Source organism: Streptopelia decaocto (assembly GCF_964273445.1).
Source record: "Streptopelia decaocto genome assembly, chromosome: 2".
Lineage (NCBI taxonomy): Eukaryota > Metazoa > Chordata > Aves > Columbiformes > Columbidae > Streptopelia > Streptopelia decaocto.
Genome location: NC_138655.1, coordinates 148254147 through 148269162, shown reverse-complemented (window position 1 = coordinate 148269162; position 15016 = coordinate 148254147). Strand labels below are relative to the sequence as shown.

The window sequence follows — 15016 nt, the reverse complement described above, 5'->3', positions numbered from 1 at the left end:
TGAGTAATTACCTATTCATGTGTCTATGTTGTCTTTGTGGACTGCATGCTGTAATTGAAAAGGTAAGCAAGCCCAAGCATCTATTTTCTTGAGAACCATGTCAATACAAGGTTTCTTCCTTTACTGCAATGTTCTTTCATTGGGTACTGTATGTCAGCAAGTGTAACTAATGATACATCTCCTTTGCTTATGGACAGTGAGAACTCGTAGTTTCTTAAATAGATGGGATAAAGAACATATCAGCAGCTGAAACATTTACTTCTGGGAGTAATAATCATGAAGTTGTTCATTTTGAAGCTAGGATTTCTTTTTCCTCATGTATGAAAGCAAACTAACTGAAAAAATAGTAAGTCATTTACACACCTTTCATAAAAGAGATAACCTCCTAAAAATCCACAGATTCCAAATCCAGCAGCTGCGTAAGAACATCACTTGCCATACGCATGTGAATAAGCCCAGAAATAGTTGAGTTAGATGCATTAAAATATCTTGCTGACTGCAATATAAATTCATAATTTCTGAAACGGCAAACAACAAAAATAGGCTTTCTGATACTTCGAGGTGCTTAAATGATGCTTAAAACATTTTATTGAAAACAAAACAGAACTGTAGACAGATGTCTATACATATCATACACTAGATGTTGTGGAACAGCACCGCACCTTCTAAAGACTGAGTATATACCTCGGCTTTCCCAGACAACTATTTCCACAAGTACTGATAGGTAGGGAAGTGTAATTGTTTCTGCCCTGGATACAACAGCACAGTCCTGCAGAATTTTTAACCACAGTGGAAAAATAAACTTGTTACAACATGAACTCAATTTAAGAAGACTTAGCTTACCTCATGAGATAAACTAGGCACAAAAATATTTTTGTATTACGGTGTGAAAAGAAGCTGTAGGTGAAACTAGATTATTAGGTAAATCTTCTGTTGTGTAGTTTTGAAGTAGCATTCACCTTGCACACCTCTCCTAAGTGAAAATACACCATTGAAATCCCTAAACCAAGAAGGGTCTTGAAAATGGAGGATGCCTGATTTCAGATGGTCCGTTAAAATTCACAGTATTTTCTCTTCTTTAATGAAAATGAGAGTACTTTAAGGGAAGGATATTGCGGTTCTAAGTCATTCTGGCCTACTAAAATTTACCAATTTAAGAGAAAGGCTCTTTTTTTCTTTTCCATTAACCTCAAGGATATTTGAAACATTTCCAGTACAAATCATGATTTCTGTCAGGAAGCAGACTTGACTTAGCAAGCTGTAAGTTTGTACCTTGTCCCAGTTGCAAAGTTCGTATCTGGATGTTAAGAGGTATAGTTGTAAACTCATAAGACACTTGAGAGTCTCTGGTCAGGGCGGTTTACCTGACTTTTTTGTACAAATGCAACTACTCCTACATTTATACAGTCCTAAAATTACATTCAGCCCTTTGAAGGCAACTGTGAGGCTTACGTGGCCACCGGTGAAAATGAGTTTGAAAACCCCTGGTCTAGACACTCCGTAAGTTTTGATTGACTATAATTAGGGCCACCCATAATAGATAAACTTGCAAAAAACTACGCTAAATAAATAAATAAATAAATAAATAAATAAATCTCGGGGATTTCTGCCTCGACCGTCTGCTTTAAGCCTTCACTTCTCACCCTGTCTTCAGGTGCACTTAGAGAACTCAGCTCTAACCAGACCTGCCCCGGGTGGCGTCCCCCTCACAGCCCCCAGGCCGGCGGCCCAGCCCGCTGCGGAGAACGCTGCCGCCCGCACAAAGCGGGGCTCGACCGCTGCCCACAAAGCCGGCTTGGCAGGGGTTCCATCCCTCCCGCAGCACCTCGGCCGAGGTTAACCCCGTCCGTGTTGCCGCAAACCCGCTCCCTGAGGAGGTGGAGCGCCTCCAACACCCTCCCCACCGCACCTTCCTCCCACCTCTGAGGTGAAGCCCCGCCCTCTCGCAAGCCCCGCCTCGTCTGCCCCCACCCCTCCCACAGCCCCGCCCCCTCAACCAACGGCAGCCCTATGGGCGCCCAGGCCGCGCGCGGCAGCTGTCCCGCCAGCCCAGCAACGGCTTCGCGCCTGCGCCGTAAAGCGACGGTGGAGCCGGGCCGGGCCGCCCGCGCACCTCCGCGCCTGCGCAGCAGGTCCCGGCTGAGGGGGCGGGGCTGGGCGCTGCAGAGGGTGACGTCACCCTCCCTGCCCTGCCGCTGGCGCCGCCTCTGCCCGGCGCGGGGGGGCCGGGACTTGCCGGCTGCAGGCGCCGCCATGGCTGCCATATTGGGGAGGAAGTGAGAGCGGGAGGTGGCGGCGGCGGCCAGGAAGGAGCCCTTCCCTGCTCCCTTCTGCTCGGGCGGGCGCAGGCTTCTCGGCAGCGGCGGTAACGGCGGCTTGGGAGACCGCTGGAGCGGGCGGCGTCGAGGCAGCAGCGGGTGGCGGCGGAGCTGAGCGCCCCGGAGGCGGCGGTGGCCTAAGATGGCGGACCCGGCGGAGTGTAACATCAAAGTGATGTGTCGCTTCAGGCCCCTCAACGAGTCCGAAGTGGCCCGTGGCGACAAGTACGTCGCCAAGTTTCAGGGCGAAGACACCGTCGTCATCGCGGTGAGGGGCCGCCCCGGACGGGAAGGGCGAGGGGAGCGTCGGGGGGAGGGGGTGTCGGCGGGGTCAGGTACCGCGGGGCTGGGCGCGGTGTGAGGCGGGACGGCAGGGCCGGGCGGGCAGGGGCGCCTCGGGAAGGGGGGCGGCCTTTTTTTGGCGGGAGGACGGGAAGGGGAGGAGGGGAGGCAGAGCCGTGGAGGGGCCGGCTGGTCTGGGTGCGGGCACGGCCGGGCAAAGAGCAGGAGCCGGTGGGGCCAGAGGTCCCCGAGCAGTGGGCGCTGGGCTGGCGGGACACGTCGGTGGCGGCAGCTCAGGGAACCTGTGACAAAGGGCCGCGGGGCGCGCTCCGGTGTGTCCGCGGGAAATGCGCGGGTTACCGGGCGGAGAGCGGCGGGCGAGCCCTGCAGTGTGTCCCGGCTGGGATGGGCCTGCCCTGGGCCACCGTGAGGGGTTTGACCGCTAAATACGTGCTTGGGAGCTACCTGCGAATTGTATACAGAGAGTTTTCTGGGAGGAAGAAAATGCAGAACTGCAGGCTCCAGTTCATTGGTGCTTGTGATCTGTAAATCAGTCTGTGCCTGGTAACTTTTTTTTTAAATCAAAATAAACATTCAGTTTGGCTTATTACATATTTGTAAATGTATTTTAACTGAAGTCACCTTGCATAGTATGAGACATGTTATAAAGCAATCTGGATGTTACAGGGGAAAAGAATAAAGTACAGTAGTTTATTGTCTGGTTGATATTGTACAAACACACTTTATTCCCAATGTTTGGAGTTTTTTTTGCTAACTTTTAGTATGTGTTTTCATATAAATACTTTTCTCTCTAGATGCAGTGCTCATTCTGCATTGCTGAAAGTAACTTGGATGCCACTTATTATCTGTCTTCAGGTTTTGGTTTTTATATTGTTTCTTCAGGCTACAGATAATACCATTTTCACACAATCTGAAGGTGAGGGAGGTCAGTTAATAAAATACTTTTTTTTTTTTTAGTATGATTTACTAAATACCAGTGCTCTAGTCTGTTAGTATTCAACTGAACTTGTCAATAAAATATGGAATTTCATTAGTCTGGATCTACAAGAATGATAGCGTGCTTGTGAAATGAAGTCATTTGGGGTTATTTCAGCTGTTGAGTTCGTATCTTGGAGTACATCTGTTCTTCCTGTGGTTGTACAGGTAAACTCCTCAGATTAAGGAACCAAGCCTGGAAAATGGAAAATTTGACTAGAACAAATGATCTCACTTCCATCAGTGAATACTCATTCATTGTGACGCTGTAAATTCTGTTTAAAATCCACAATTAAGTTTGGGAACTTTGATGTTTTCTGACTTCTCAAAAATAATTTTTCCACATACTCTTTCAGTAGTTCTGGTCTAAAGAGATCAAAAAACTTACATTGTTTAAATGCTCTTTAAGCATGCTTTAAAAATATCTAAAATGTATGTTGGTCCGGGATGGTGCTGTATCTGAGTAGAAGAGTCTGATGGCATGTTCCTGAGGGAACATGTGCAGCTTTCTGCCCAGGGTTATTATTCAGTGTTACAGCTGTACTTTAGTGCTTTCTGCACTGGTAAAAATCACAACAAAAAAATCCTTCAGTGGTCCTAGGTCCAGGACTTGCTGTGCCTGACTTTGAGAAAAATGCACCCCAAAATTATTAGACTGGGTAACCGTGACAATATTTGAGTTCTGTTTCATAAAGTCTTAATCCTGTGATTTTGTTTTTATAATGGTGGATGTATGACAGAATTGGTATTCTCCAAGTTATTACTTGATTCTCTAAGACTTCTGAAACAGTTACTTTAACTTACAGTTTATTTATTTACGTATTTAACAAGCTGAGTTTTTACAAAGTTATGAACCTTCCAAGTTGAGGCTGCAGCCAGCCACCTCTTGTTTGTGTTGCTGAATGCCCAAGGGAGGACAGGCAGCAACAGTCCTTCTCATGAAACAGTTTCTAAAAACATTCAGCAGTAAGCTGTTTGGTTACCTTCAGCTGTTTGATTCCTGTCTTTATTGCTACATTTTGTATTGGCTGCCTGTTGAATAGTAATAGAGCCACTTTTTTATAGCTCCTTTCCCAGCTGTGTGAAGGACTTAAATCTGTATGCACCTGGGGTCTGTGCTGGAACAGCTTCTTTAATAATGCCTGGGAGTTCCCTGTGCTGAGACATGGGAGGTGAAAACTGGGAGCAGAGCTTATAACAGACCGCAGCTTTGACTCTGCTGTGGAGAAGGGTGGGGAGGGAAGTCAGTGACTATCACCAAACACTCCTCCTTCCCTGACTCCCCTGTCATCTCTGAGCTATCTATCCTCCCTTCTCTTCCTAGCTCATGTGTAATTATTGGCACGGTTGTCTTTCTGGACAAGCCGGTCATTTGGATTTGTGTTAGGTAAAATAGTTGTTTTAATTGTAGCTAATGCGTAACAGCAGTTTGAGGGGACGTACGGTAGAGAGCTTTTAAATTATGAATTAAAGGGGTCTTCTTTCCACTTTAATATTAAATATTTTGTTTTAATGGCTCTTCCTGTTAATTAAATATAAGGGTTTTGTTAAAACAAATAATAAGGTGACTCATTATAAGTATATGACTTTGTTAAATATCAGAAATGTACCTATGCACAAAAATTTGTAGCAATTTGCTCATCAATTTCAGGCTTTTGAGTAAGGTGAAATAAGGAGGAATAGCAGGCTTATATGTTTATGTCCTTTATATTTTCAATGCAAAACTGCTTGCAACTGAGTAGCTTTATAGTTCTGCATAACATGTCTATACTTCTTAGTTAAACACATTTCTGTGCCTAGTACTGCTCATCTCACAACTGTCCAAAAGATAAGATAGGTTACTGAATACAGTGACATTTGGTGATTTCAGACTGAAGCCTAAACTGAAAACAGTTGTGTCAAATGACTGAAGTGGCAAGGTGTTGTGAGCATTCACACAAATGGACAATATGCCTCTGTTGTCCAAACGTTTCTAGTAATGATCACATTGTATTCCTTATTTCTATGACTTTTAAGAAACAATTGTGGCTACCTGTCTGTATTTTCTTATTTGTTTAGAATACTATTTTTTAACGTGTAAGGTGTAACCCCAGTGATCCTGAGAAAAGCTTGAGACAGTTTTCTTTTTCATTATCTTTTAAACTAATATTGGATAGTAAATGAGAACAAGGCTGGGTGTAAGTTATGTTAGAATCAGATTAATGAAGATCACTTGCTATTACTGCACCTTTTGGCAGCAGGTTATTCAAAAGGAAAACTTAATCTACGTGTGCTGCTGAACGAAAGGCTGTGCCAGACTGTATAAAAGCAAGAAACACGGTGCATTCTTAAAACAACCTTTTTTAAAAATTATTTTGCCAGTGTGAAGGAAAGTACCATTTAATTAGAAACACACAAATGAAAGTGCTTAATGTCTACAGTGCAACTTAAACATGGATCAGAAACTGCAATTTGTAGCTGAAACACTAGTATTCTTTCAGTGTTACTCTTTGAAGTATTTTTTATTTCATTCCATGAAATGTTGAATAATATAGAAGTTTTTCAGATGATACTGGTATGATGATTTAACAGAAAGCAAATATCTAGCTTATAGTAATATGTGAAGGGAAAGCTGTCCTCCCTGGCTGCTGTTCCCCTTCCTTAGAAACACCTCACTCATACTTGGTGGTGGTTCCTCCGTCCCTGGGAAACTGATGGAACGACTTATCCTTGGTGCCATCTCAAGGCATATCAGGGATAAGAGGGTCATTAGGGGCAGTCAACATGGCTTCACCAAGGGGAAGTCGTGCTTGACCAACCTCATTGACTTTTATGAGGACATAACAAAACGGATGGATGATGGCAGAGGGGTGGATGTGGTCTACCTTGACTTCAGTAAGGCATTTGACACAGTCTCCCACAGCGTCCTTACAGCTAAACTGAGGGAGTGCAGTAGTGAGGTGGACTGTGAAGTAGCTGAAGGGAAGAAGCCAAAGAGTTGTGGTCAATGGGGCGGAGTCGGAGTCTAGTGGAGTGCCTCAAGGCTCCATACTGGGGCCTATATTATTCAATGTATTCATCAATGATTTGGACGAGGGAATAGAGTGTACTATCAGCAAGTTTGCTGACGACACCAAGCTGGGAGGAGTGGCTGACACACCAGATAGCTGTGCTGCCATCCAGAGACCTGGACAGGCTGGAGAGTTGGGCAGGGAAAAATTTAATGAAATATAACAAGGGAAAGTGTGGAGTCCTGCATCTGGGTAGGAACAACCCCAGGTTCCGGTATAAGCTGGGGAAGGACCTATTAGAGAGCAGCATAGGGGAAAGGGACCTGAGGGTCCTGGTGGACAGCAGGATGTCCATGAGCCAGCACTGTGCCCTTGTGGCCAGGAAGGCCAATGGTACCTGGGGTGTATTACAAGAGGGGTGGTTAGTAGGTCCAGAGAGATCCTCCTTCCCCTCTACTCTGCCCTGGTGAGACCACACCTGGAATATTGTGTCCAGTTCTAGGCCCCTCAGTTCCAGAAGGACAGGGAACTGCTGGAGAGACTCCCGCACAGGGCAATGAAGATGATTAAGGGAGTGGAGCATCTCCCTTATGAGGAAAGGCTGAGGGAGCTGGGTCTCTTTAGCTTGGAGAAGAGGAGACTGAGTGGTGACCTCATTAATGTTTACAAATATATGAAGGGTGAGTGTCACAAGGACAGAGCCAGGCTCTTCTTGGTGACAACCAATGATAGGACAAGGGGTAATGGGTTCAAACTGGAACACGATTCCACTTGAATTTGAGAAGAAACTTCTTCTCAGTAAGGGTAACAGAACACTGGAACAGGCTGCCCAGGGAGGTTGTGGAGTCTCCTACTCTGGAGACATTCAAAACCCTCTTGGACACGTTCCTGTGTAACCTCATCTGGGTGTTCCTGCTCTGGCAGGGGGATTGGACTGGATGATCTTTCGAGGTCCCTTCCAATCCCTGACATTCTGTGATACTATGATTTAGTTTAACTACCACTAAATTGTCTTGGCAGATGTACTCTCTTGAGGGCTGAGGGCGCTGGCAGTGTTTTTGCTGTGGGACCACAGCCCTTCAGTACAAACACCTACAGGAGCTGAGGTTTCCTGTACTTGATCACTGGTGGAACAAACGCTCGGCAAGGAGTGAATGCGCATGTTGAATTCTCTGTTTGGAGAGAGGAAGTTCTCTGCTTGTTTGCTTGATATTTCGTGTTGCTTATAGGTGGTATGTGTCATTTTTTTTCTTAGGATTTGAGTAGCATTTGCTGAAATTTTCTGGAGTTTGTCAAGGCAGCATCGTGTCACCGATACTGCTGCTTCCACTTGCAAACAGCATGTGGTAACGATGCTTGGACCTTTTGTGCTTTCAGTTCCATCATAATATCTGCTTGTTTACTACTTGAGGAAGAAAAGGCATCTGGTATAGAAGAAATATCTGACACTTTAATCTTTCTTGATTAATCTCTTAAAGGTAATGAGGAGGCTTTCTAGGGCAGGGTAATCTGTAATACTGTTTTAGCTTTGTTTACAGCAGAAAGTAGACTGTAAAGAGAAGTGATAAGATGTAACATTGCAGATGTCAAAGATGGGAAACCATACTGAGTGGGAGTAACTTGTATTCTTAAAAGATAATTATCATGCAACCTACTTGGTTAAACCTACTTGGTTAGATATTGATTCAGTGGTGATGGAGCAGGGACGTGCCTCTAAAGTGGGTTTTCATAGGTGTGATAAATGCATTGCAACCCGGGAGGGGAGTGAAGTATGTGATTGGATTTTTGAGTGCTTTGTAGTTGCATTATGGTTTCATCTAGGAAATTTTAATACTGGAGACATGTAAATAAATATTCCACTTTCCACCTGCAAGGGAGGGGGAAGTGACAGGTGGTGTCAACAGGATGCCCCTTGTGAGGATTCTTTTGTTCAGAATTATTAAATTTTGTATGTTCGTAGCAGTTGTTAACTTGAGGGGAGTTGGAATTTGTCATGTGCCTAGCAGCTTTCACTGTATAAACAAACAAGATCAATTAAAGGCATTACTGCCCAAGTGAAGTCCTTGTAACTTGGTTTTCTGTTCTTACTAATCCATGGCATTCATCATACATGCTATTTTGTAGACTAACATTTTGTAAAACAAAAGAAACTAATTTGTCTGTGTTCTTTTATGAAGGCATTTGAATGGTAATTAGAGAGTAGAGTCTAAAAGTATTCTTTGTCTACGGATTACTCTCAAATTAGTAAACATGACTTTCCTTTTACACAGATAATGAAGAAGAGTTCAATTCAGTCAGCTTTTGCTTGGCAGAAGTTTTTTTTACACCCAAAACAAAACAACAACAAATAGAAAACAAACAAACAAAACACACACACATACACAAAACCACTAAAAAAAAAAAACCCTAAAAATGGTTTTTAAAAATGTAGAAAAGGAAAGGTTTTTCAGAACTTGGTCCAAATACTTATGAATTGCAGAATGGTTGCAGACTAGTGCAAGTTGTTAGTTTGATTTCTTTGAAGTAGATACATCTTTTATTTGGCATGAAAAATATTCTGTAGTAATATATAAATACACAATGTATACATTCAAATGCATATACTATGCAAAATAGCATTTGCATTTTAAGGTACTTTTCTCACATTGGTCATGCTCTATTGGAAATAGCAAAGATCAGATATGTTGGGATCTGTGAGAACTAGTGAGTACTGTTAACAGTTGCTGCACAGACTGTCAGAAGACTGTAGCTAGGAACTTTCCCAAATGCATCTAAAATCAATATATTTTCTGGAGCGATAATTTGGAGGAGAGTTGAAATCTTACAACCAGAAACGCACAAATTGCTAATGCAGCACGTATTGTTTGCAGTGATGTTGGACACTGCCACTTCTCTCACTGTATTTTTCCAATGTGTAGTAGTAAATTTGATCCTCCAAAATTGTATTATTTCAGTGCATGCACATATGCAGAAGAACTTGAGCGTGAAACAGATCTGGTTCATGTTTTGTGATGTAGGTGACTTGCAGTGTATAGTGTAGCTAATTGATATTTGTGAAGTTGGAGGCTTTTTGAAACTACAGCTGCTAGTGGGAAAGAAAACATATAGCTAGTGTTATCTTTGCTACAGCAACTTACCTTTTTATGTAACATGTTCTCAGTCTTCATTTTCTTACCTCAGGGTTACTTGAACTTGTTAGTTGTTTTATGGTGTATGTAATGGCTTCCATTCTACCTGTAGAATATATGAAATTGAGCTGCATTTGAAGCTAAAATGACTAATTGAGGAAGCGTGTGGTTTTCCCAGCTGTGAAACAAGTGTTCTGACAAACTGTAGCACCTTAGGGATAGTTTCTGTCTACTGAGTCTTGTGGTTTCTTCAGTGTATTTACACAGTGAATGCTGTATTTTTTTTTTTTTTTTCCTGAGAGGGAGCTCATCCACCTGAATAAGCCCTCTCAGCAGATAGATGTGTGTTGAATCTAGAAAGCTTTGTTTGGTGTCATGCTAGATGGGAGGTCAGGCTGGGAAAAGGGAATGTGGTGGGTGGGTGAAAAGTGGAAGCTACACTTGTTTTTTTGCCAGGGACACATCCTTCCAGAAGGATGATAGTGAATTAAATGTAGACAAAAAGGAACACTTAACAGTGGCAGTGAGTTTAGCAATGGGAACTGGCCCTGATCCCTTGTAAACCTTGCCTGTCTGCTTGGCTACCTGCCGAATCAAGCTCTGAAAATGAAAAAAAAAATTAGAACTTCCTAAAATGAGCATAATAGTTCATAGCCTAATGGAGTGTCAGCTTCTTAGAACTGTGTCATGAAAATCTCTTCAAAACAAAGCAAAATCCAACATTGCTTTCAAAAAGATAGATTGGAGCGGCTTCTTATAGTGTCTTCCCAAATGAGTCTTCAGTGAACAGTTCCTGTCCTCCCAAGCAGCCTTTTCTTTCTGCTTATGGAGCTTTATTTTAAGGATATCATGTATGGGGAAATAGTTCATGTGCTGACTGTAGGTGGTCTGAATGTTTCTTTTTGGTTTGAGGTTTTTAACAAATATTACCAAGGTGTATATTCTGTGTGATGTGGTATAAGCTGGTTTTAATAATTTGGGTTTACCAAAGCAAACCTGCTACCAGAGTACAAGAGAATAAGGGATTTTGAGATGTACAGACTAGGCATTGGTTTACCTTGTAAGTTGAGTAAATTGATGTTATGTGGCAGAATAGTTTTGGAGAACTATTTAGGTTGCACTTCGAAACCAAATGATATGTAATTCAAGGCCTTACCTGTAGGCAAGCAAGTGGAGATTTAGGCAACACTAAATAAGCTAATTTCCTTGAGACAGTCTTCAAGTGCTAAAAAAAAAAAAAAAAAAAAAAAAACACCACCAAAAAACAACAGCAGAAGATTGGGCTGAGACAGTATTGGCTATTTCTAAACTATATGACCAAACACCTTCCACTATCTGTTTTTTTAATGGCTTTTCTGTGTCTTTTTTTTTCCAGTCCAAGCCATATATATTTGACCGTGTATTCCAGTCAAATACATCACAGGAACAAGTATACAATGATTGTGCTAAAAAGATTGTCAAAGGTAAGGCAACTTTAACCATAAGGAAATGTCTCGTATTTGTGTGGATTTCAGTGTTGAAAACTGATGCTACTATTGCTTCCTTTTACCTTTTGCATCTTTAATAAGAGCCAACGTGAAACATAGCAGTATGAAATCATGCTGTAGTTGAGCTGATAAATTATGTCAATGCTTAACCTGCTGTTTCACTCACTTGCAACATTTGATAACACCTGTCATGTTTTGAGTTTTTTTGCAGTTCTCTGCAAAAGATTGTTTAAAACAATTTATCAGTATTTAATCAAAGTAACTCCTATGGCCAGATTCAGGGTTGTTTTGTTTTGTTTTTCTCCCTGAAATTTATTGGTGAAAACATTCTACATTAGTTTCTTAGGAGGAAACTTGTGAAATCATGTGTATGCTATAGATCTTTTCTAAGCTTCTTTCCTTAATACACAATTTAAGGAGAGTTTTGTTTTTTTTTTTTTAATGTCATTTCTAGCTTTGTAATTAAGAGTTTAAATGTGATTTATCACTGTGCACATCAGGGTGTACAGTTTCTCCAAACTTGAATTGTCAGAATTGGCCCAGTAACTTCAGGAAATCAAATTTTATCACAAGGAAGGTTATACCACAGTAAGTTGTTGTAAGCAATTGTTAATTTCCTGAGAATGAAATTGATTAATTTCTTCAGGAGATCAGTGATAAGTTCTAATTGAAATAACTTTCAAAACAACTTTAAAAAAACCTTGTGAGACACCGCTGAAATAACAACTATTATTGACAAGAGAAGATTAGGTAAATGTAGGATTTTTATGATCGTTAGGAAAGTGAATTGCTGTGGAAAATCCATGCTGTTTCAAGTATTTAACCCTTTAATGAATTAAATAGTAATCAGGATAGATCAGAAGTTTGTTCCTTAAAAACTGGAGTTAATTAAGAATTATAGTGATGCCCCCTTCCTCAGTCAATAAATCTGATTGCTGTTTCTCTGTGTGGCATTTCTAGGCTGTGCTACATCCTGTGGCAAGTGAGCTCTAGTGGTGGTACAAATGGATTATGGGTATGATGAGGTGGCACAGACTTTGCCATTTGGAGTATCTCATGCTTGTTTTTTGAAAATAAAAGTTTGCTTGCAGGATGTGATTCTGCAGTAACTGACTTGTGAACAAACCAGCCCATAACCCCTCAATCTAAAACTTTGGGTTGGTTCATTCATAATTTTAAACATAAGCTTACGGCCAAGGAGTAAGATGGTTGAAATGGCATAGCCCGTTCTCTTCACAATTGGACAATTAAACTTTCCTAAAGGAAGACTATATTATGGCATTCTTCTGTATGTTTTTTTTCTTCTGAATTATAATAAGACTGTCTGTTCAGCCTGGCAGTTGTATCAGTTTCCTTTTTGTTCCTGACTCTGAAGTCCCGATTTTTCTGGTTGAAGGATCAGATGCTTCTAATACGGTAAACATCTAAAACGCAGTCGTTGATGATGTAACGCATAAAAGGGGTGTGGAATAACACCTACTTTTTCCTCAGCTCTAGCACACAAGCATTGAATGATTTAACTTGCTGAACACTTCAGGAACTGCCTGCTTGCATTCTATTTCATTTGACTTTCCTTTAGAAGGAGGAATTGAGCCCTAATGAAAATACTCTTTCCCTTTAGATGTACTTGAGGGATACAATGGTACAATATTTGCTTATGGGCAAACATCATCCGGAAAGACACACACTATGGAAGTAAGAAATCTTAAAATAATTTTCCTTTTAATGTCACTGTTACCTCTTTTCATTATAGTAGTCTTTTATTTCTAGAAAAAACATGCCTGCTTGTTTTCATCTTGCAATTTTAATTTTCTTTCCCTTGCAAGAATTTGATACCCAAAATGTTTTTTTAGGACTTAGAATGGCAATTATTGTATTTTTTCAGCCCTCAGTAAGAGGATGAGAAACGTAAGAATAATGTTAATAGTACATTTTCACTTGTACTTTGAGAGATTTCTGAGGCTGTTCTTTTCACTCCTTGCAAATTCTGAACGTAAATAGATGGTCAAGATTTTCCTTTATAGATAAAGTAAGTGCATCATACCCGTCAGCATTTTAAGAGCAATTTGTCTGTTAACTGTTTGGTTTGCCTCAGGATACTGTTTGTGATGTTCAATTCAGTACAAATGTTTCAACTTATTATATCTTTTTCTAATAAGGGGAAGCTTCACGACCCGGATGGAATGGGTATTATTCCAAGAATAGTGCAAGATATTTTTAATTATATTTACTCAATGGATGAGAATCTTGAGTTTCATATTAAGGTAAACCTTTCTTCATTGTTATTTGTTTTATCTATATGAAAACTGGGAGTAGTCTATGGTTAAATGGATGTTCTATATCTGTTTCAAATACCTTTAACTTGGAAAATAGAAATGTGAGTTATTTCTGAAGTAACTCACTCTTCTTAAAGAAGAATTACGTTAACACTTTAATCTTGTTTCCATTAAACATTGATGGTAGCTATCCTGATAACCTATGGCAGCACTGATAGTGCTTGAAGCTTTTGATCAGAATAGTTTCTTCTTAAAGGTGTATTTTAGTTCAGCCTTAAGGACTTGAGCTACATGTGGTGCTATGTGGGAGGTCATAATAATCGTGCTGGATCTTTCTGATCAAAGGGCAAAGTATTTTTGGTTTATGATGCTGGTTTTTTGTTCCCCTTTTCACTTTTAGGTGTCATATTTTGAAATATACTTGGATAAAATAAGGGACCTTTTGGATGGTAAGGCTTTTATTTATATTGAACATAGAAAATAAATTGTTCTGGAGAGAGATATTTAAAAAAAAAAAAAGCTTATCATGGTGTAGGTATGCAGTATGCTAATAACCTATACATAAGGGTACATCAATATGAGAAAGCATGGAGGTAATCTATGTAACTAAAGCTTCAGTAGTGGTTGTTTCATGTATATTAAATTTTTATAAAGTGTTGCTGAGAAATAACATCTATGACTCTGTATGTTGGACAAAGCTCATTCATTTTGCAAAGAATCATATGTACCTTAGCATTAGAAATCATATATACCTTAGCTTTAGAACTTTTTCTCTTCCAGTTTCAAAGACCAATCTTTCTGTTCATGAGGACAAAAATAGAGTTCCCTATGTAAAGGTGAGCATCAGTCTGATTTGTTTTTGTCTTAGTGTGTAGTCTAAATCATCTACTTCTTTTTGGTGTGGTGTTTTTTTACCTTTTTTATTTATTTTTAAAGGGTTGCACAGAACGTTTTGTATGTAGTCCAGAAGAAGTTATGGATACTATAGATGAAGGAAAATCAAACCGACATGTAGCAGTTACAAGTAAGTATTATTTTTTTGTTTCCTTTTAGTGCTTTATCAGTTTGTTTCTGGTATGCCATAAAAAGTAGGTAAGACAAAAGTAGTGAGCTAAATCATTCCGGTTTTTGAAAGAATCTAGCATAAACAGTTTCAGCATGTCTTTCAGAAACAAGTATTTCAGTTCTTGTTAGATGCTGTTACTTACACTTGGATTTAAAGGAGAAAGTAAGAGATCAGTGAGGAGCTCGGAATCACAGGAGAAAAAGGTGTAGTTCTGCGTTAGAAATAGTCCAAAATCCCAGTTTGTGGAATTTGTTTCGATTAACCTGTGAATCTGTAAGTGAGGCACTGTGGCTTGTCTCCAGTTTGGCCATTGTGTTGCATATTCTAAGAAAAGCTGGTCAGAATATATATTCAGACATGCTACAGATTTAAGCAGAATTCCAGTGTCCCAAGCTTCTTGGCCTGTGGCGTGCAGCTGGTTTGCAAGGAGCCATGGCATAGGTTCCCAGATTCCCACAAGAAGCAGGATTAGG

General features: G+C 40.8%; 1 protein-coding gene across 2 annotated transcripts in view; it reads left to right on the top strand.

Annotated features, from left to right (window-relative positions):
- Window positions 1-2223: 2223 nt before the first annotated feature.
- The window catches only part of KIF5B (kinesin family member 5B), a 34875-nt gene continuing 22082 nt past the window's right edge, over window positions 2224-15016 (top strand). For both annotated transcript variants that reach the window (XM_082045691.1, XM_082045690.1), the window contains exons 1-7: window positions 2224-2586; window positions 11090-11177; window positions 12823-12896; window positions 13361-13465; window positions 13878-13926; window positions 14258-14313; window positions 14414-14501. In XM_082045691.1, the coding sequence (XP_081901817.1) occupies window positions 2461-2586; window positions 11090-11177; window positions 12823-12896; window positions 13361-13465; window positions 13878-13926; window positions 14258-14313; window positions 14414-14501 (586 nt within the window). In that variant the 5' untranslated portion in view covers window positions 2224-2460. The remainder of the gene's footprint in view (window positions 2587-11089; window positions 11178-12822; window positions 12897-13360; window positions 13466-13877; window positions 13927-14257; window positions 14314-14413; window positions 14502-15016) is intronic.